The following is a 23,381-nucleotide window of genomic DNA, read 5'->3' as shown; positions in this document are numbered from 1 at the left end:
GGCCCTTGAAGAACAGCAGATCCTGGAAGAAGCTTTATGCTGATATTTCCTTATTTAGCTCAAGTCCAGACTCACCAAAGAAGAAAACAGTTACCTGTAGTCCTTTCTCTGAGTTTTCATTAATTTAACTCATATTGCAGGAAGAGACTGAGATTTGTCAACACAACTGGACAGGCATTTGTCATCAACTATTGTCTGCTGTATGTTCTTCAAGTCCATTGAATTCCCCTAAAAATCTTTCACCATGCCTCAAATTGCCACATTTCTCCCTACCCCTATAAAGAAGGGTTTATAAACCTCTGTACCCCATTGGATTATTGGGTAATCATCCTTCTGTGATTCCCTCATGCTATGCATGTTAAAATAAAATTTGTATGCCTTTCATCCTGTGAATCTGCCCTTTGTCAGTTGATTTTCAGCAAAACTTCAGAGGGTGAAGGGAGAGTTTTCCCTTGGCCCTACACTTAGTGAAATAGATTGTACTGAATATTACTTGTGGTGGTGGTTGTGAAATGCTGGAGAATTTGCATACTTCACAGCAAAGTTTAATTGCAATCCTCTATAGGCATTTTTGAGTACTAAAGTCTCTTTCCATACAGTTTAGCAACATTACCTCTTTTTATTGCTCTCTTTGCCCCAAATTTAGGCTCTGAAATTCTCTATATTTTCAGAACAATTCAGTTTAGGTCCTCAGCTAGTATAGCTCTCTCCAAACAAAAGCCACTCAGCTGGAGGAACTCATCGTTTTAGAAAGCAGGCCAGTGGCCATCTATTGTTATTTCATAGGGATTGGCTGAAAACCACCAATTTGTAATGGTTTCTCTCTTCACCCCAGATGATCTACCCAAATGATTGCTCAAGCAGAACAGCCCCCTGCTCCACTTTTTTTTTTTTTTTTTGGATAGAGTGGGAGGGTGGTGGTCAGAAAAGGGCATATATAGAGAGGGGCACATGTGGTTAGGCTGCTAAAAAAATCGTATAGTTTTCTCCATATTACATCTAATTTATAATATTAGGTAACTGAGTGTTCTAAAATAGTTATTATGTTTCAGTAAGTGCCTAACTTGCTCCTAAATAGAAACAAAAACATTTTTATAATAGCTTTATTGTTTTATAATCAGCTATAATTCACATATTATGAAATTCACCCTTTTAAAATGTACAATTCAATGGCTTTCAGTATATTCACAATTGTCACATCTCATTCTAGAACGTTTTCATCACCCCCAAAAGAAACCCTTTACCCCTCAGCAGTTACTCCCTAATTTTCCCCTCTCCTCAGCCCCTGGCAACCACTAATCTACTCTCTATCTCTATAGATTTGACTATTCTGGACGTTTTGTTTGCTCTTCTGTGACTGACTTTTTTCGCTTAGCATAATATTTTTAAGTATCTATGCTGCAGAATGTATCAGTACTTCATTCTTGTTATGCCCAAATAATATTCCATTCTGTAACTATACCACATTTTGTTTATCTATTCATCAGCTGATAGACATTTGGGTTGTTTCCACTTTTTGGCTATTATGAATAATACTGCTATGAACATTCATGTACAAGTCATTATGGGAACAAATGTTTTCATTTCTCTTGGGTGTATATATATATATCTAAGAGTGGAGTTGCTGGGTCATATGTTTTTAACTTTTTCGGGAAATGCCAAACTGTTTTCCAAAGTGGCTGCAGCATTTTACATTCTCACCAGCAAGTATGAATGTCCCAGTTTTTTTACACCCTCACCAACACATGTTATTGTCTTTTTATTATAGTCATCTTAGTAGGTGTGAAGTGGTACATATTCCTATTGTGGTTTTGGTGTACATTTCTCTGTTGGCTAATGATGTTGAGCATATTTTCATGTGCTTATTCTCTTTTATATATCTTCTTTGGAGAGTACCTGTTGAAATCATCTGTGCACTTTTAAATTGGGTTACTTGTGTTTTTATTGTTGAGAGAATTCTTTCTATGTTTTGAATAGAAGTCTCTTAGTAGATATATGATTTGCAAAATTGTTTTATGTTCCTTAGGTTTTTCTAAATAGTAATTTGTATTTAGGCAACACTTGAATTATTCAGAAGTTAAAGATTAAGTATGTATATTATCCAAACCCTTTACCTTTCTCCTGGATTTGTTCCAATTTGGAAAATCAGTGCTTACAGCATATTTTAAAAAGAGTGCACAGAGGAAAGAAAAAAGCACAGTGCTTCACACAGAGAATGTGCTCGATTAACTTTGGCAAATGAATGAACAAAATTTATGCATTTATTCCTGCTTCCTACCACTACTCTGACTTGCTGAGTCCTTCTGGGGGACTTTCAGACCAGTGATATTCATTTTATGGGTGAAACACCCTCAGGAGAGCTACGAAGTATTCAAAAAGTATGCCTGTCTCTACGTGCATGCTGGATTATTCCACATGCACACACTAAAGCATAACCACTATCACACGGGGATCCACAGATTCTTCACAGTAAAAAGCAGTTTCATGTTCTGCTCTTTAATTTCAAGAATCACTGACTTAAGAGAAAGAAACAGCTGTTTTTGTCACTTCCATGCTGACCCTACAGGGTTTTCAATGGTCTGGGCATTTCTATGTCATTTATGCTATGGATGTTTATTTGGAGGTTCGCTTTAGGGAATTTCATACCTCAATACCCCTGACCTCAGAGTGATTCCCACATTGTAGTTCCCTGTCCCCTTCATGCAGCACATAACTGTGGGGGGATGGACCTGACCCTGGGAGCGAGGCAGGTCATACTTGGCTGCCTGCCTATCGGATCAGCTGAATCCACACTGGAGACCTTGCAGCTGACACAGTACCAGCCAGGCTGCCTGCACTTCCCTATCACTTCCAACAGTCTATCAAGATCATTTTGCAACTGCATTTGACATAATCCCTTGTATATCTTGAGTGTTGGCTCACAGAAAAAATCAGAACGATTCAAAACTGGGAAGAATCAAAGGAATTCTAGTTGGGGCTGCAGCTGAAACTGAAAAACCAAAGAAGGCATGTGTATGAAGGAAGCAAGCTGGGTAAAGGAACAACAACAAAGGGAAGCAAGACCTTACTTGCAACCTGATATAAACAGGAGTCTAAGTTTACATAGGCAGAGCTGGCTGCTGCTAGAGTTACTCAGCTCAATTACCCATCCGGGGCACTCATGCAGATGCCTGTAGGCATGCGTATGACATACATGTGGATGCGAGTCTCCAGTAACAAGCGAAACATTCCTATGGTTATAAGTATGGAAAATGGCCCCAGCGGAGAGAAGGGAAAGTGAAAAGTTTTTTTTTTAAATTAGTGGATTTCAGGAGTTAATATGCTTGTTGTCTCAGTATAGGTTGGAGAAAACAATTTCTAAATAGAAATAGTCATCTATAATACCATATCATAGTATTTATACAATGGTTTTTTTCCCTTCATAAATGCAAGTACTTTTAAGTATACATTATTGCTCATCATCACAACATTCCCGTGAAGAAAAGAGGCTGTTTCACCAATTGATCTGAGGCTTAGAGGTGAACTGACTGTTCTGGAGGTCAGGGAACAAGGGATAGGTTACTGATACTTAGATCCCAGTTTGGAGCTAGGAACTAAATTAGACATTTCACATATATAAATTCCTTTAGTCCCCATAAGAACCTCCTGAGGTGGTTGGCATTATAATTTCATAGATTAAGTAAAATTGCCCAAATTACTGAGCTAGTAACGGTAGAATCAGACTACATTTGTCTTATCTTAGAGCCGTATTCTTTTAGCTATGTCATGTTCTTATTTGCCAATTCTAATTGACTGAAGCCTCTTGCTTGGAGGGATGTGTGGAAGGAATCAAAGCCCACGCCCAGTTATTCTAGCTGATGCTAGTGGGATGGGAGGATTGGCATCTCACATAGAACCTAACCCTCATTGTAGAATGAGTGAATGTGGAATAGGCCTCATTTCTAAGGGACTAACGGATTTCCATTACACAAGGGTCTATATTTTGAGGGACCTATAGAAAGACTCAATAAAAAGGCAGCTCCTAACAACTGCATTTTGATAATAATTTTCCATCCTCTCCTTTTTCTGCTGCAAATAAACTAGCCATGACTAATTTTCTCATTTCTCCCTGACACTTGCCTCCTTCTTTCTTCAGTAAAAGGGTTTCCTTCCTTAAAATGACATCTTCCTTTTATTTTAAAGGTGATTATTAATGAAACATGGAACGCAGCAGAAATACATTCCCAATGTGCATGGTCAATCCACGTATGACCAGTGGAGTGGTAGAATATAGACAACGTCGTGACAGCTCTGACCACGACAGACAGACGAAGGCAGGATCAGTGGTGCTTGTATGAAAAGGATAAAAAGATTTAGCTAGAATTATACTACACCACGGTTCATGTTTTAATTTGGGGAATGACAAATATTCCTCAGTTTGCTGCTTTTACATATGTATTTAAATTTTCATTTTTCAGGACCGAATTGACAGATTTAAAATCCTTGATTTTTATACATTAAAAAAGAATCCTTTCATTTTCTTTTGCCAATTACAGCTATCATGTACGTATCTGTACCTTTCTGTACCAGGTTTTCACATACAGAAAAACATGAGTCTCCCACGAGAGTCCTCTGGACTCATATTTTGCAGAGTAAAACCTGCAGAAACCTGTGGATCTGGATCCCAGTTGGTCCCAAACTTACCACACCACTTCACTTTCCAGTTTCTATTGGCGTCCACTCCACGGCAGCGAAACCTTGAGTTCCTTGACCTTGTTTTTCTCCAAAATCGATCCTAGACATAATTAAGAAAACGGGTGCAGAGAAAAATACTTAAAAGGTTATTCGCATGCATTTTAACAGCTCAATCAATGAACGAGTCATACCACTGAGGGGAGAGTTCTCCTGTGAATAGACAAGCCCAGAGAGTGAAAAAGAGCACTGGATTAGTAGTGGAGACCCAGGTTCATGCTCCAATTTCTGCTACAAACTTCCTGTATTTTGCCTTCTCTTGGCCCCATTTCTTTATAGGCAAAATTGAATGGGCTGGACTAGACCAGTGATTTTTCACAATCTATTTCGAAGAAGGAATCTTTATTTACGTGAAATCTCTACAAAATCTAGATGCGAAAATGAAATCAAATTGTTGGTGCTCTGATTGGGGAAAGAGTGAAGGCCTGTTTTGCATCTCTGGGATCACTCAGCTGACTGCCTGTCCAGCTTCCTTCCTGTCCTGGAAGTTTGTGACTCTGTTTTCTATGATTTATTTAGTCCTCTTTTCAACTGGGTAGGCAAAGTGACTTACATTGGTCCAACTAAAACGGTATCCATCGACGTTAAACACAGGCATGATATAGAAATATAGATGATTCAACACTTTTCTCATGGCTGGGTCACTCTCATATGTCAGAAGAGCCTAGAGGACAAAGGTGAGATTTTTCTTTTAAATCGGTCCCCAAGAGAGGAAAAAAGAGTGTGAGATATCCTTTCTACCCATGAGAAACACCAAATACCGTGGTTTAAAAAGTCATAAGCTAACATGAACTTTACTCTTCGACATTGTAAATTCTCTGTTAAGACTTCTGTCTTAATTAAACTCTTTATTATCAATAATCTTTTGGCAGAGCTGTTAAAAGAGATCAATTGGGTAGCCTCTTAATCGTAATTAAGATCTGGCTACAGTTTTAGGCTGATTAAGAAAGCAACAACATAGATAGGATTTGTATAACCACCTGTTTTTAGATTCAATTGTGGACAAAATAACTACCTAAATCTATTTGATAGCTTTACACGATAGATCATAGCACAGACCAGCTGCATGTCACTTAATTATCTAATTAGTAGCAGCCTCAAACCTTGGAACCTACTGCATTGAGACTCTATTCTTTTCGCCTTACTTTTCTATAAAAAACTTAATGAACAATACAACATCTTTGCCATCTTTATTGTGGCTCCTTTGAAGTCTTGCTTTTGTGACTGGATTTTACTTATATTGTGCCTGACCCCAAGTCTGAAGATTCTGCACCACAGATTGGCCTCAAATAGAAAAGCATTGTATGTGCTTTTGAGAAGATAGACATTTTGAAATACCATTCTTAAGGAATGAATCTTTTAAAAAGTTCTTTATGATGCATGTTTGTCTATGTATAGAATATCTTGGAGGAGCACACAGGTCATTTATAACTGTGGTTGTCTTTATGGAGGGGGACTGGGGGACAATGTGTGGGAAGGAGAATTATTATTTATGTATTTTTTTTTGAGAAGGAGTCTTGCACTGTCACCTGGGCTGGAGTGCAATGGCACAGTCTTGGCTCACTGCAACCTCCACCTCCCAGGTTCACGTAATTCTCCTGCCTCAGCCTCCCGAGTAGCTGGGATTACAGGCGCGCACATCACCACACTGGGCTAATTTTTTGTATTTTTAGTAGAGACGGGGTTTCACCATGTTTACCAGACTGGTCTCAAATTCCTGACCTCATGATCTACCCGCCTTGGCCTCCCAAAGTGTTGGGATTACAGGCGTGAGCCACCATGCCTTGCCTATCTTTCATTTTATACCTATTTTGATTGTTTGCATTAAACAATTATTAAATTGTTAATTTAATAATTAACATATTAAAACATATTAAAACACAATTCTGATATATGAATTTGTTTAAAAAAACCCCACTTGGCTGGGCATGGTGGCTCATGCCAGTAATCCCAGCACTTTGGGAGGTCGAGACGGGCAGATCACGAGGTCAGGAGATCGAGACCATCCTGGCTAACAAGGTGAAACCCTGTCTCTATTAAAAATACAAAAAATTAGCCAGGTGTGGTGGTGGGGGCCTGTAGTCCCAGCTACTCAGGAGGCTGAGGCAGGAGAATGGCGGAGAAGGCGGAGCTTGCAGTGAGCTGAGATCACGCCACTGCACTCCAGCCTGGGCGACAGAGTGACTCCGTCTCAAAATAACAGCAACAACAACAAACCCCACTTTATTGGGGTATTACTGACTAAAGAGTCGTACGTATTTAATTAATGTACACAAACTTGATGCATCTTGAGATAAGTATATACCCATAAAATCATCACTATAATTTATGCCATAAACATATCCATCACTTCAATAGTTTCCTCCTGCTCTCTTTATAGATTATCATTATTATTTTTTGTGATAAGAACACTTAACATAAGCTCTACCCTCTTAGGAAATTTTTAAGTATGTAATACAGTACTGTTAACTATAGGCACTCTGCTGTACAGTTGATCTCCAGGACTCATTCAACTCACATAACCAAAACCCTGTTCCCCCTCCCCAAATAATTCTAAAATTATGCATACACTGCCTTGGAAAATTAAATCCTTGAAATTTCAATCTTCTTGGCCAGGCGCGGTGGCTCACGCTTGTAATCCCAGCACTTTGGGAGGCCGAGGCGGGCGGATCACGAGGTCAGGAGATCGAGACCACGGTGAAACCCCGTCTCTAGTGAAAATACAAAAAAATTAGCCGGGCGTGGTGGCGGGCGCCTGTAGTCCCAGCTACTCGGAGAGGCTGAGGCAGGAGAATGGCGTGAACCCGGGAGGTGGAGCTTGCAGTGAGCCGAGATTGCGCCACTGCACTCCAGCCTGGGTGACAGAGCGAGACTCCGTCTCAAAAAAAAAAAAAAAAAGAAATTTCAATTTTCTTTAACACCTAGTTAAGTAGGATTTCTGAAACCACATAAGCAGCATTCTGTATTTACATGGTAAGAATTCTATTCATAGAGAGAAATCTAATAATACAATTTGTTAGAAATTATCACTATATTAGAAATAATATTGAAAATATAGGGACTCAAGAACATGAGTTAAATACAATCTTATATATAATTTAAATATCTATGAGAGTAACACAAGTTTATAAACATTAATACCCTTCTCTCTTGTCCTTTTGTTTAAGACTCAATAATAATTTGTTGGGCAACTAACTTCAATAGGACTTTCCTATATTCTTGAACTTCTATTAATTATCTGAAGCCTCAAACTAGGGAGAAATCCCTAGTATGCAATCAGTTGTACAAATCTTAGAATTTTTTTACCCCAGATAAATGGAGATTCCTCAATGCTTGGATGAAGTCTCCTGCTGGGATGGCAGGGACAGAGCTATGTGACTGGCTACATTCTTCCTTAGCTATGGCTTTCCATGTCACTCTAGAGACGAAGAGAAAAGAGATGGCAGAAGAAAGGAGCTGGGGCAACAAGGCAGGAAAGACGGGGTAGAAAAAAGCCATGGTAATTTATCTCCCTCGTCTTCTACCATTAGGGACCAAAGCTCTTTTGTCTCAGTCCCAACTGAGGAAGTCTCATCTTTTCCAAGCATGGATGTTAGTACCTACATGGCCAACTGGTCTAGAGACCAGCATGGCAACGCTTACATCGTATTCTGTCTTCTCCAGTGCAAATGACCTCCATAACTTTATATTGAAAGTAAACTGCTAACTTCCTTTTGAAAAACTATGACATATTTTAATCAAATAGAAAAAATAAAGAGAAGTCTATTACACCTATGAGCCCACCAATACATCTTGCCATATTTATGAAAGCTTTAAAAAAATCGAGATATTATAAACAAAAACTCCCTTTTTATTACTTCCTCATCCCATTTTCTTTCCCTCCACCAAGGTAATCCCTATCCTAAGTTTGACATTATCCTTTCCATGCATGATTGTATGTATTGCTACATATACATGCAGCATGAGAACAACGTATGATATTGTGTGTATGTGTTAACATTATATGTAAGTGAGATATGTTAATTTGTGATCTGCTTTCCTCCCAATATATTTTTGATGTTTATTAAGTTGAGGATTTATTCATTTTAACTGCTAAATGGTATTCCATTATAGGTAAATACACAACTTATTTTGTTGATGGACAGTTAGATCGAGTTTGGCATTTCACTGTTATAATATTGCAATAAATATTCTTGCACATTTCTCCTAGACATATGAGAATTTGTTTATAACATATAGCCAGGAATGGATTTGTTGGGTCATGGATTTACATGTTTTTAATTATATTAAATATTGCCATATTTTATTAAATCAGTAAACACTCCTATCTGCAGTGAGTGCACAGGTTACCTATGCCAAAGAACAAGTTTCCATTTGTAGATGGAATTGCATTAATGCACTCTGGTCTATATCAATTCACCAAACTCACACCATGGTTTATATAGAATCTGATGAGTCTGGTAGGATGTGTCTCCCCATGTTTTTTGAGTTTAAAATTATCTTGACTATTTTTGACCCTTCTCTGTTCACATTAATTTTGAAATCAAGGTTGAACATATTAAGGAGGTTCTGTTTTATACTCAGGTTGTTTTTGTCACTAATGTTTGTTGAATTTTAGCAAATGATTTTTCTTCCTGTATTGTCATAATCATTTGGTGGTTATGATGTGTCAAATAATTTTCTGTTGTTAAACCATCCTTGTATTCTTGGGATAAACCCATTTGGTTATGATGTGTATTTTTAATATGTTGGTTGGATTCAGGTTGCTAATGCAGTCATACGCTATATAACGATGTTTTGGTTAACAATGGATTGCATATGCCACTGTGGTTCCACAAGATTGTAATGGAACATGTAGAGAAATCTGCTATGTGACACTTGATATTTGCATTGCAGATCAACAGGGAAAATGGCTGAAATTCAGTAGTGATGCTGGAGCATTTAGTTTTCCACATGAAAAAATATACATAAATAAAATACCATCTAGGTCTGCCTAAGTACACTCTATGATGTTCACACAATGATGAAATCGCTTAATGACACATTTCCCAGAAAGTATCCTCATTGTCAAGCAATGCATGACTGTATTAATATCCACATTTCTACATGAGCTAAGTGTATGATTTTCTTTCATATTTTGTCCTTTTCTGGTTTTGCTACAAGGGTTGTATTACCCTATTGTGATTTGGGGGGTATATAAAAATTATATTTGTAGAATATTTTTTAATATATTTGAATTATTAGTTCTCTGAATGTAGAACTCAGCTCTAAGATCATTTAGGCCTAGAGCAGAAGTTAATGAAATATAAAACAAAGATACACTAAGAAAGATATATCCTTGTTTTCTGTTTTATTGACTTCTGCTCTTTAACATTTTGTTGTTGTTGACTTAACAATTTTTTTTTTTTTGGAGACGTCTTGCTTTGTCACCCAGGCTGGAGTGCAGTGGTGCAATCATAGCTCCCTGCAGCCTCAAACTCCTGGGCTCAAGTGATCCTCCTGCCTCAGCCTCCCAAGTAGCTGGGACTTCAGGAAGGAGCCACTTGGCTAAATATTTAAATTTTTTTTCTGAATCTTTTTTTTTTTATTATTATTATACTTTAAGTTCTAGGGTACGTGTGCACAACATGCAGGTTTGTTACATAGGTATACATGTGCCATGTTGGTTTGCTGCACCCATTAACTCGTCATTTACATTAGGTGTTTCTCCTAATGTTACCCCTTCCCCTGACCCCCACCTCAAGAAAGGTCCCAGTGTTTGATGTTCCCCACCCTGTGTCCAAGTGCTCTCATTGTTCAATTCCCACCTATGAGTGAGAACATGCGGTGCTTGGCTTTCTGTCCTTGTTATAGTTTGCTCAGAATGATGGTTTCCAGCTTCATCCAAGTCCCTGCAAAGGACATGAACTCATCCTTTTTTATGGCTTAACAGTATTCCATTGTGCATATGTGCCACGTTTTCTTAATCCAGTCTATCACTGATGGATGTTTGGGTTGGTTCCAAGTCTTTGCTATTGTGAATAGTGCTGCAATAAACATAACGTGTGCATGTGTCTTTATAGTAGCATGATTTATAATCCTTTGGGTATATACCCAGTAATGGGATCACTGGGTCAAATGGTATTTCTAGTTCTAGATCCTTGAGGAATTGCCACACTGTCTTCCACAATGGTTGAACTAGTTTACACTCTACTAACAGTGTAAATAAAAGCTTTCCTATTTCTCTACATCCTCTCCAGCATCTGTTGTTTCCTGACTTTTTAATGATCGCCATTCTAATTGGTGTGAGATGGTATCTCACTGTGGTTTTGATTTGCGTTTCTCTGATGATCAGTGATGATGAGCATTTTTTCATGTTTCTTTTGGCTGCATAAATGTCTTCTTTTGAGAAATGTCTGTTCATATCCTTCACCCACTTTTTGATGGGGTAGTTTTTTTCTTGTAAGTCTGTTTAAGTTCTTTGTAGATTCTGCATATTAGCCCTTTGTCAGATGGGTAGACTGCAAAAATTTTTCTCCCATTCTGTAGGTTGCCTGTTCACTCTGATGGTAGTTTCTTTTGCTGTGCAGAAGCCCTTTAGTTTAATTAGATCCCATTTGTCTATTTTGGCTTTTGTTGCCTTTGCTTTTGGTGTTTTAGACATGAAGTCCTTGCCCATGCCTATGTCCCGAATGGTATTGCCTGGGTTTTCTTCTAGGGTTTTTATGGTTTTAGGTTTAACATTTAAGTCTTTTTTTTTTTTTTTTGAGATGGAGTCTCGCTCTGTCACCCAGGCTGGAGTGCAGTGGCGCAATCTCGGCTCACTGCAATCTCCGACTCCCAGGTTCACGCCATTCTCCTGCCTCAGCTTCTCCGAGTAGCTGGGACTACAGGCGCCCACCACCACGCCCGGCTAATTTTTTGTATTTTTAGTAGAGACGGGATTTCACCGTGGTCTCGATCTCCTGACCTCGTGATCCGCCCACCTCGGCCTCCCAAAGTGCTGGGATTACAAGCGTGAGCCACTGCACCCGGCCTACATTTAAGTCTTTAATTCATCTTGAATTAATTTTTGTATAAGGTGTAAGGAAGGGATCCAGTTTCAGCTTTCTACATATGGCTAGCCAGTTTTCCCAGCACCATTTATTAAATAGGGAATCCTTTCCCCATTGCTTGTTTTTGTCAGGTTTGTCAAAGATCAGATGGTTGTAGATGTGTAGTGTTATTTCTGAGGCCTCTGTTCTGTTCCATTGGTCTGTATCTCTGTTTTGGTACCAGTACCATGCTATTTTGGTTACTGTAGCCTTGTAGTATAGTTTGAAGTCAGGTAGCGTGATGCCTCCAGCTTTGTTCTTTTGGCTTAGGATTGTCTTGTCAACGAGGGCTCTTTTTTGGTTCCATATGAACTTGAAGGTGGTTTTTTCCAATTCTGTGAAGAAAGTCATTGGTAGCTTGATGGGGATGGCATTGAATCTATAAATTACTTTGGGCAGTATGGCCATTTTCATGATATTGATTCTTCCTATCCATGAGCATGGAATGTCCTTCCATTTGTTTGTGTCCTCTTTTATTTTGTTGAGCAGTGGTTTGTAGTTCTCCTTGAAGAGTTCCTTCACATCCCTTGTAAGTTGGATTCCTAGGTATTTTATTCTCTTTGAAGCAATTGTGAATGGGAGTTCACTGATGATTTGGCTTTCTGTTTGTCTGTTATTGGTGTATAGGAATGCTTGTGATTTTTTCACATTGATTTTGTATCCTGAGACTTTGCAGAAGTTGCTTATCAGCTTAAGGAGATTTGGGGCTGAGATGATGGGGTTTTCTAAATATACAATCATGTCATCTGCAAATAGGTACAATTTGACTTCCTCATTTCCTTATTGAATACCATGTATTTCTTTCTCTTTCGTGATTGCCCTGGCCAGAACTTCCAACACTATGTTGAATAGGAGTGTTTTTTTTCTTTTTTTCTTTTTTTTTAGAGACAGGGTCTCCCTATGTTGCCCAGGCTGGTCTCAGACTCCTGGGCTCAAGCAATCCTCCTTCTTAGCTTCCTAAAATGCTGGGATTACAGGCATGAGCTACCAGATCTGACCTGTCATTTACACTTTTGCTCCTTTTCTAATTTCTTGTGAGTGGAAAGATTGGCTTACTAACTTGGAGACTTTGTTCTTTTCTTATATATTGATTTGAAATTATAAATTTCCCTTTAATACTACCTGAGTTGCATTCTATATGTCTATCAAGATGAAATCACCTACGATACATAGTAGTTTTGTTACCATTCAGTTCTAAATACTGAATTTCCTTGATTTAAATTTTATTTATAAATGTTTTTTCTAAATATGTTAATCATTTTTTTTAAAATAAATGATTTCTGACAACTGTATTACAGTTAGAGAATGTGATATTTTAAACAGATTATTTGGTATTTGTTGATACTTGCTTTGTGGACTAGAATATAATCAATTGTTGTGAATGTTCCAATTGTGCTTGAAAAAAATATACATTCTCTAATTATTGGGTAAAGATACTATATGTGTTCATTGGATTATGTTATTGTTTGTATCACCTATATTCTTACTAAAAATTTGTCGCTGTTTTAACCACTGAGAATTGTGTTAAAACCTCATATTGTTATTTAGGCCTTATCGGTTTCTCTTACATGCTGTCAATTTTTGTTTTATATATTTTGAGGCCATTAACATCATTTAAAATTTTTTCATTTCTAAATAATATATTAATCAAAGAAGCTGTTCTCTAGTATTTTATTCTGGAAACAGTTTAATTTCCAAGACTTGTCAGAATGTGTTCTTTCTCTGACAAACAAGCAGGGTGTCATTGTATTGCATATGCTGTATTTGTGATTTTTGTAATTCTCTAAGAATTTCAGCTATTCTCCATCTGGTCACACAAAGCAAGAATCATCACGACGTGATGACTGTTAAATACAGAACAGGTCGTTTAGGAGAACTCCTTGCTTGAGTGCCTTAAATAATAGCACACAGATCATTTGTCTTTTATGGTTTAGGTAGGGGTTTCTAGAAGAAACGTAACCATGTGTCTTTCTATTTCCTGTTATTCTAACATGATAACCATGAAGAACACAGGGGTGTGTTTTTCCTCTTGTGTGTAGAACTGTTTTTAGCAATCGATACATACCCTCCATATACATTGAAAAGGAGATGCCCAATAATCAAGTTGCATCTGGACTTACAAAGTTTAATTTCTTTATTACTATTGTTGCTTATGAGGAAGACTTAAGTAGTCGGGATCTGAAAGCCAGTTGCAAAACAATGCACCACACGCCTCAGTGTGGCGGTCCCTAGGTACTGCATCACCTCACTTAAATTTATTTTAAAGAGGCTTCACCAAACCAATTTTTTCAATTAAAAGATATTAAAGAAAGTTTTTAGTATTATCTTCTTCCAGGCAAATGATAAGTTTGGAACTGATTGGGGCATTTCTGAAGTTAATTTAGAAAGACATAGAATGAATCTATTTGGTATTCACCATCTGCCAAGACTATTTTGGCCTCTACATACTTATGTACATGTTATAGATCAGAATTCACCAAATAAACTTTGGTTAAAATCAAAGACAAATTTTGCCATGACTAATGCCTTTGTGTGGCATGACAAAGTGAGGTAAAGGGTTTCCCTCCTTTTCAATACTTTTGGATTTACGTGGTTGGATGTTGCTTTCTTAGAGTTCACGACAGCATGGAATGTGGAGATCACTTTTTTTGAGGATTGGTGTTAATGGCTTTTAAAAGGTAGCTTTAAAACTTTCCTCTATTTTTACTTCAGAATCACTGCAGAGGACCTAAAAATAACCACACATCCAATGCAGGACACACTGGCAGAACGAAGCCTGTTACAGCTAAGGCCAAAGAAAGGGGCACAGTCACCATCAAGCTGAAGACCAACCTCAACTGGACTGGACAGGAATATCACTTAGGACAGGTAAACACTGCGGCACCAAAATGGGTGCATCTCAACACAAAGGAGGTATTTTAAATTCAATACCAGAAGAATTAATTGGAGTGGGGGAGAGTTTACAGGGGAGTTTTTTTTTTTTTAAAGGGGAGCTTAAAGATAGCTGACATCACACTACAAGATGCTCATTAAATACAAAATGGTCAATCAAATAACAGTTTGAAAGTAACAAGAAGAAAAGGCTCCATAAACGAAGGGTGAAAAACTGAAAATGATCTCCTAATCTTGTATATTCTAGTTATTTTTATACTTAGTTATACTTAGAACCACCCAGAGTGACTAATCTAACAGGGCAGGTGAAGACTAGAAAATGTTGTCAATTAATCTACATTTTCTAATAAGAGACATAAATATTTGAAATGTTTTGTGTCACCAGGAAGAATATACTACTAGATACACGTCTATTCTTTTTCCTAAGTAATGCCACTTCACATTTCACACAGAGATAGCCTAACAACACTGATTCACTGGTTGTATTTGCTCATGAGAAGAAGCCAGGACAACTTTGGTATTATGAAGATCTACTCTGTAAGGATATTTTACGTACCAAAAAAGAAAGTACAGATGTCTTCACTTTGCATGGCTCTTATATACACAAATTTGTTACTGCACTTTGGTTAAATAACACCAGTCCTCCCACAGAAGTGTGAGTTTTGGTTACCACTGCTACAAATCACTATATAAATAAAAATGAGCATCAAGATCTGTGATCGATTCTACCATTTCTTTGAAAGTCTGTCAGTGGTTGGTTGGTTACTACTGTGCATCTCATAATCAGTTTACACACAGACAGCAAAGCGTGTAGTTGTGTTGTGTCCTTGTTTCCCGGTAATAAATCTACAGGGTAATAACGGATGGTGGAAAGAGGAAATTGTCCAACTAAGGTGAAAGTGCGGCAAAGAAATGAAAAGTGCTAATGCTGGAGGTGAGATCTGAACCAAATATAAATGGAGCTTAGAACAAATAGCTGACTAGGAATGTTGACACTGCACCATTCAGTTCTAGATATGCAGCCACAGGAATACAGTGAGGACCAACTTACCAATACAGATGAGGCAAGTGGTTGGGATGAAAAGGATGATTATATTCCAGAAGAAGTGACCTGGCAACACTTCACATTAAAGGAACTCTAAGATATTTTGTGACATTGAAAGTACAAAGGAAAAAAAAATATTGGAAGCTGATTCAGTGAAGAGAGGAGTATGACAATCTGCCAAGGCAATTTTTTTATGAAAGATGCTCATTTCATGTTGTAAGCTATACAGAGAGAAGACAACGAGCACAATCCAAACTACCCTTTATAAGGTTTTTTACAAAGAAATAAGACATTTTAATTCGCAGTATTTCTCATGATTTAAAACATAGCATACTAAATATTAGTTTTACCACTTAAAATCATTTCCCAATGCATATATAACAAAGTAAGAGAGTTTTTAATATTTTGACAAAAGCTCTTAGGATCACGGAACAAACAATTTCTCTCATTGATTATGAGGACTGCTCTGTCCTGCTTCAGCTTGCGTCGCCACTTTTATAGTCCGGTGCTACTGGTGGAAAGCAAGCATTGTCTGTCTACACAATGGCCAGAACACTCGCTATTATTAGGTAGTGGAGTACAACTGATGCAATGGATTTCAGTTTAGTCAAACTGAAACTAAACAAATATTACATCAAAACTCTGCTATGTTCAAGGCATTATAAATTGGATAGAAGGGAGAAAGAGATAGGTTGGAGGATATGAAGAATGAAGGAGATTGGGGAGAGTGAGCATGGGAGAACGTAGGGAACTAACGGTACTGAAGGCCAGGAAAAAGCAAACCAAAGTATCATAATTACTCAGAATGGCAGTGAACCAAAGTCAGACAATTTAAAAAATGAAGACCATTTTCATATGATGAGCTGTTTTCCATTATGTAATTAAGAACAAAGATGTGTTTGCTTACTCAGCTGAACTCATTAGATACTTGATCTGGGCTTAGTAGCTGTCCCAATTATTTATTCCCTGTTTTTTGGCACATACATGCAATTTAAGTTCTCTTCTTAAAAAGGTTTATTTTTAGTGATCTATTTCTTAACCAAGACCTTGGTGTTTCATGCCAATGTCTGAGGGCTTATATTTTACCTTTAATGAGCAGCAAGACAAAACGAGACTGAAAGAGATGATTATCCAAAAGGACTATTCCCTGGAGAGCTTTTGGGTCCTGGGAGAAGAGCCTTCCCCTTCTGGAAAGACTTCCCAGTTGGAGGACTTCTCCTACAACCACAGCTCTAAGTCATTCTTAGAGGTCTGTCCTAAACACACAACCCACCATAGCCCTCACATATTACTACTTGCTCTGCCTGGAAAATAACCTGCTTCCCTGAAAGTCTCCTATTCTTATTTTTATTTGAATCATCTGCATAGTACATCTGAATCACATGCCAGATGTTGGCAGTAGGATTAGCCATCACTGCAGTGCCGAGTGTAGATGGGTGGGAATGTGCAATGGAGACGGTTTTCCAATAATCAAACTGGGCCTGGAAGGGTGAGGTTTCACATTACATAGACAGCAGATGAATATTGTGGCTCACTTGGAGAACTAAGGATGTTTTATTGCTTTTCTTTTCTTTCTTTTTTTTGTACTGCTGCCTTTCTGTAACAGGGTCAAATTAGATCCACCTGTATATTATACATCTTCAATGTCTAGGAGAACTTTCCATTTCAGGCCATTTTAGTCTCAAACATTTTTTTCACAAGCCCTTGATTTATCTTTGGTCTGCCACTGAATTAAATAGAATTCAACTGCTGATTCTAAAAACCTGTAGAAATATATGACTCAAGTGTAACTGAGTTTAGTGTGAGAATGAAATGTATTCTGTTTTGTATGAGTAAAATTTATTTTAAAAACATAGTTATTTTTGACATGCTTTATGTAGAAAATTTTGGGAAATTCAGAAAAGCATAAAGAAGAAAATAAAAATTACCCATAATCCTATCCTCTTTTAACATTTGGCATTTTTTCAGGTATATATCTATATAACTCTTAGAAAACTGAAATTATATTGTCCATGCTGGTTTTTTTTTTAAACATAGCCACATGTCATGAAGAATTTCCTTCATCAATAAATACTACACTAAAATATTTTTATGTAGTCAGGGCTATCAGTCATTCCTTTATGCCTCTTTATTTGCTTTTATGCTTGGAAATGTCTTCCTCACTTGGAAATCAAACAAATATTTCCCTGAGTTACTTTCTTAATATTATACAAATGATGACTCTGGTCAAATTCAACCCAGCGATGTAGAATTATTTGAGGAAAAAAACTGAAGTGCTATGCATAACTCTGGGCCAGCAAGCACCAGCCATGGCTTGAGATACTCAATCTGGGAGGTCAACAATCTCAAACTAGCAAAAGCGAACAAAGCCCAAATTGCCTCATTCAGTTGGAGGTTATTCTGAAAAAATGAAGCAAATGCTATTCCATCTGCATTGGCAGCAAAGAATTAAAGTGGCCTTTCCACAATTAAAAAAACAAAAAGATGTAAAAATGAGCTGCCACTGAAAATTACTAGGCGATCCTAAATATAGATATTACTTGCCCTAAATTTGTACCAGGACCTCAGTGGTGTACTTCCACGATCTTCTATCCATTTGCTTGTCTCTTCTTATCAGCTTATGTAATACAGACAAGAAAAGTACTTACACACAACTTTGTTACAGTGGACAAAATCACTGGAACTTATTCTTGGTTGTCTGCTGCCCAAATTAGGCCTGTGAATCAGGTATTCATTCATTTTGGCAGCTTGCTTGATCTTTCACCTCTTATCAAACAGCATTCATTCTTTTGGTCCATGAGAATCCATGAGTTGGATAACAGCAGAGTTTTTGATTTTCCCTCCCCATTATCCAGTATCCGCAGTGTCTTAACAGGGCCTGGCCTGGTGCATAGTAGTAAACACTTGATGATTACTTGCTGAATAAATTAATCATTTCACCAGCTTAGTGTAGTGTTGTGTTGGGGACTTCCCTTCATACTAATGGTCCTGCCAACACTTCAACTGATGCTCCCCCAACTTCAATGACACCACCAATCTCTTGGGCATCTTATCTTTGACCCATCTGCCTCTTCCATTCCCATATCAAGCCAATCATCAATTCCTAAAGACTTTCCTTATCGCTGCCTTCTTTTGTGTCTGTGTTTCTTCTCCCAAGTATAACTGCAAATGCATTGAGGAAAGGGTTAATGTTTTGTGCACTGTAGGACAGTACTTGTGCCATTACAGGACTTAGCATGTTGCCTTCGTATAAAAAGAAGTGCTCAATAAGCATTTGATAGTATGAATGAATATCTGCTTTGAACTTTCTTACATCATTTTTTCACTTTCCATTCCTACATCCACTCTTCCTATGTGTAGATTCCTGCCCTATAAATTTCTAGTTAGCTGCCCTCACTCTGGGTTCTTTCTCCTTCCTTTCATCCATATATCATTGCCTTTCATCTTTAAGCTCTCTGACAATGGGACATGTTTTTTGCTCCTTATCGGTGTTTTCTTTTTTTTTCTTTTTTTTTTTTTTTGAGACAAGATCTCATTCTGTCACCCAGGCTGGAGTGCAGTGGTGTGATCACAGCTCATTGCAGCCTTGACCTCCTGGGTTCAAGTGATTCTTCCACCTTGGCCTCCCAAAGTGCTGGGATTATAGGTGTGAGCCAGCGCACCTGGCGAGTGTTTTCTCATTTTACTTTATTGGACCAAACTCTGCTTGGCTTCTAAGGCTTACTATAATTTTTCAAGCAGTATTATATGGCATTAGAGTCTGCTCACACAGACCGTGGGTTGTTGCCTCACTAAATCTACAATGCCCACATATCATGTTCATTCTCAACATTAATCTTTTCTCTTTCTTGGAATACTTTCATTTCCCTGATCAAATTCCAACTTCTCAGTCAAGGCTTGAGAATCATTTTCTCCACAAAGCTTCCCCAAAACCTTGTCTTTTTAAAGTTTTAATGGATTTTTCTGATTTTTTAATTCCTTCAGGTACTATAATCAGTACACTTAGGCCTCCAAAGACACACTATTTTATGTTGTTTCCTGCACATAAATATTCCTCCTCAAATAGAATGCAGACCCCTTGAGAGCAGGGACAATGATTTATACTTCTGTTGATGCCCATAATATAAGCAGAATGTTAAAAGTGTGGTGATCAACAATAATTTGTTGAACTGATTAATATAAATATCTTCTGAGGGAATGCTATTTAACCCTAATTTAAAAAATAACAGCTTTTTTGGGATATAATTCACGCACCTTAATATTCATCCTTTTATAGTGTGCAATTTAGTGTGTTTTAGTATATTTACAGAGTTGTGCAACCATCACCACTATATAGTTTTATATTTTCCTTTTTTTTTTTTTTTTTTTGAGATGGAGTGTCTCTCTGTCACCCAGGCTAGAGTGCAGTGGCACAATCTTGGCACACTGCAACATCCGCCTCTCCAGTTCAAGCGATTCTCCTGCCTCAGCCTCCCCAGTAGCTGGGATTACAGACATGCACCACCACACCCGGCTAATTTTTGTATTTTTAGTAGAAATGGGGTTTCACCATGTTGGCCAGGTTGGTCTCGAACTCCTGAACTCATGATCTGCCCACCTTGGCCTCCCAAAGTGCTGGGATTACAGGCGTGAGCCACAGTGCCTGGCCTTATACTTTCATTATCCAAAAAAGAAGCCCATACTCTTTAGGTATCAACCCCATAATCCTATCCTCTTCCCTTACCATAGGCAACCACTAATCTACTTTCTTTTTCCAGAAATTCGCCGATTTGGGGCATTGCATATGTATGGAATCAGGTAATATGTAATATTTTGTGATCGACTTCTTTCATTTAGCATGTTTTCAAGATTCATGTATACATTGTAGCACGTATCAGCACTTCATTTACTTATTGAGATATGATTCAAAGAACATAAAATTCACCATTTTACAGTGTACAATTCAGTGGTTTTTAGTATATTTGCAGTGCTGTACAATCATCATCATTATTGAATTCTAGGACATTTCCACCACTCCAAAAAGAACCTGGTAGTTGTTGGTTCCAATTCCCTCTTAGCCCATCCCCTTGCAACTACTAATCTGCTTCCTGTTTTTATGGATTTGCCTATTCTCTGAACATTTCATATAAACGGAGTGATACAATATATGAGCCTTTGTGTCTGCCTCATTTCATTTAGCATAATGTCTTCAAGGTCCGTCACTGCTGTATCTTAATACCTTCATTCCTTTTATGGCTGAATAATGCCCTGTTGTACGGTTACACCAATAAAAAAAACTATTCATCAGTTGATGGTCACTTTTTGGCTATTATGAATAATGCTGCTATGAGCATTCATGTACAAGTTTCTGTATGGATATGTCTTCAGTTCTCTTGGGTACACACATAGGAGTGGAATTTTGGGGTCACATAGTAACTCTATGTTTAACTTTTGGAAGAACTGCCATACTGTTTTCAACCCTATTTTAACTTGGTAGTTTCCTCTTTTTTTTTTTTTTGAAATGGAGTCTTGCTCTGTTGCCCAGGCTGGAGTGTAGTGGTGCCATCTCGGCTCGCTGCAACCTCCGCCTCCTGAATAGCTGGGATTACAGGCATGCACCACCATGGCCAGCTAATTTTTGTATTTTTAGCAGAGAAGGGGTTTTGCCATGTTGTCCAGGCTGGTCTTGAATTCCTGGCCTCAAGTGATTCATCTGCCTCAGGTGTGAGCCATCCTCTATTTTTAAATTTAATTTTCAAGCCCATTACTTTGAAGTTTTGTAAATGTCCCTCTTTACAAGTATCTCCTTGCTGTCTATTCTCTTTGTTCCCTGGCCTCTGCCCATTCTCAGGTTTAAGTCTCTTGCTCTTCTGTAGATATCTGTTCACGTTTGCAGAAAGATAACTTCCAAGTTCTGTATGTGTATCTCTGCTTATTTCTCCTTATGTATTTATTCTAGTTTTCTTTGATGAATTTAGTGTCTGTGTCATCCCTCTTGGCCCATGACAAATTTAAGAAAGCTTTAGGCTGGGCGTGGTGCCTCACATCTGTAATCCCAGCACTTTGAGAGGCTGAGGCGGGTGGATCACTTGAGGGCAGGAGTTCAGGACCAGCCTGGCCAACATGGTAAAACCCTGTCTCTACTGAAAATAGAAAAACTAGCAGTGTGTGGTGGTGCGAACCTGTAATCCCAGCTACTCAGGAGGCTGAGGCAGAAGTATCGCTTGAACCTGGAAGGCAGAGGTTGCAGTGAGCCAAGATCGCACCACTACACTCCAACCTGGGTGACAGAGTGAGACTTTGTCTCAAAAAAAAAAAAAAAAAAGGAAAATTTTAACGCCAGAAGGGAATATTTCTTAAAACTCCTTTTTAATTTTGTGATGAACGGAGCATCTGTAGTATACATTTCAACAGTAAGTCCAGCATGTCTGTGTTCATCTTTTTCCTCCCCCCTCAAAGTCCCACGGCATCATAAATATCATATGATATTGGTGATGGTTTTGCTAACCTGGTATAAGCAAGCATTCAACAAGAGAAAGATTTTGCAATCTAAGTGTACCAACCATTTGTTTTCTTCATTCTACTTACGAGATTAAAAAAATTTGTGCTATGTGAATATTAGGAAAGAAAGAGAGGTAGCATGTACTGCAAACAGAAGGGTGATGGCTCTACATTTTCCAACAGAATTAAATGACTATCAAATTAAAAGACTAAAACCCATAAGTTTTGTGGTATATCTGGCATTTAAAAAATGTCTGTCAACTAGGAACTATCAATTGTTTGTTGAGATAATGAATTCATTTTTGCAATTTTCAAAATAACAAAATAATGAAGCCCAATTTACCAGTTATTTAATTCTGGTAGTTTGCTTCTGTATCACTGTTTTCTGAGCTTTGTGTTTTCAAAATAGACATCCATAGATCAATCCACTAAATTGGAATGGAGGCAGAAGTGGAAGTGGCTCTCCGGGCATGGCATGGGACGGTAATGCTGGCCAAAGAAGAGACGAACTTACAGAGCCAGAGCCCCCTTTGATACTTCTGGTTTCCATGGCAGAGAGAGTCAGGGCCAGCTGATGAGGATTACACAGCAGGGAAGAGAGAGCAGAGATGAAATTGACTGTTTCTCTAGGCAAGAGAAGCACCTGGTTCCAAAGAATAGAAACCAGGGATATGCAGCCTGGCTATTATTTTTACAATAAACTTCTGATTTGGAGATAAATGAGGGTCCACATGTAATTATAGGAATACAGATAGATACCATATACCATTTACTTATTTTTCCCCATTGGTAATATCTTGCCAAACTGTAGTATAGTATTACCATTAGGGTATTGGCATCGATGTGGGCAAGATACAGCACATTTCCATCCTCACACACTTTCCTCATGTTGCCCTTTTACAGCCACATCCACTTTCCTTCCAACTCCACCCCTTCCCTAACCCTGAGCAGTCACTAATCTGTTCTCCATTTCCATCATTTTGTCATTTAAAGAACAATATATAAATGAAATAATACAATAGGCATTTGTTTAAGATTGGCTTTTTCATTCAGCATAATTCTCTGGAGATTCATCCAGGTTGCTGCATTTATCAATAATCTGTTCCTTTTAATTGTTGAATAGTTTTCCATGGTATGGATGTAGTACAGTTTGTTTAACC

General features: G+C 38.0%; 1 protein-coding gene across 4 annotated transcripts in view; it reads right to left on the bottom strand.

Moving 5' to 3' along the window:
* CPA6 (carboxypeptidase A6) overlaps positions 1-23,381 on the bottom strand; it is a 366,630-nt gene that overhangs the window by 69,499 nt on the left and 273,750 nt on the right. For all 4 annotated transcript variants that reach the window (XM_055298960.2, XM_063611540.1, XM_063611539.1 and 1 more), the window contains 2 exons: positions 5,285-5,395; positions 4,684-4,774 (listed from right to left, as the gene is read on the bottom strand). In XM_055298960.2, the coding sequence (XP_055154935.1) occupies positions 4,684-4,774; positions 5,285-5,395 (202 nt within the window). The remainder of the gene's footprint in view (positions 1-4,683; positions 4,775-5,284; positions 5,396-23,381) is intronic.

This window comes from Symphalangus syndactylus, chromosome 11, assembly GCF_028878055.3.
Source record: "Symphalangus syndactylus isolate Jambi chromosome 11, NHGRI_mSymSyn1-v2.1_pri, whole genome shotgun sequence".
Lineage (NCBI taxonomy): Eukaryota > Metazoa > Chordata > Mammalia > Primates > Hylobatidae > Symphalangus > Symphalangus syndactylus.
The sequence above is the reverse complement of the archived record's forward strand: the minus strand, read 5'-3'. Positions and strand labels throughout refer to the sequence as shown.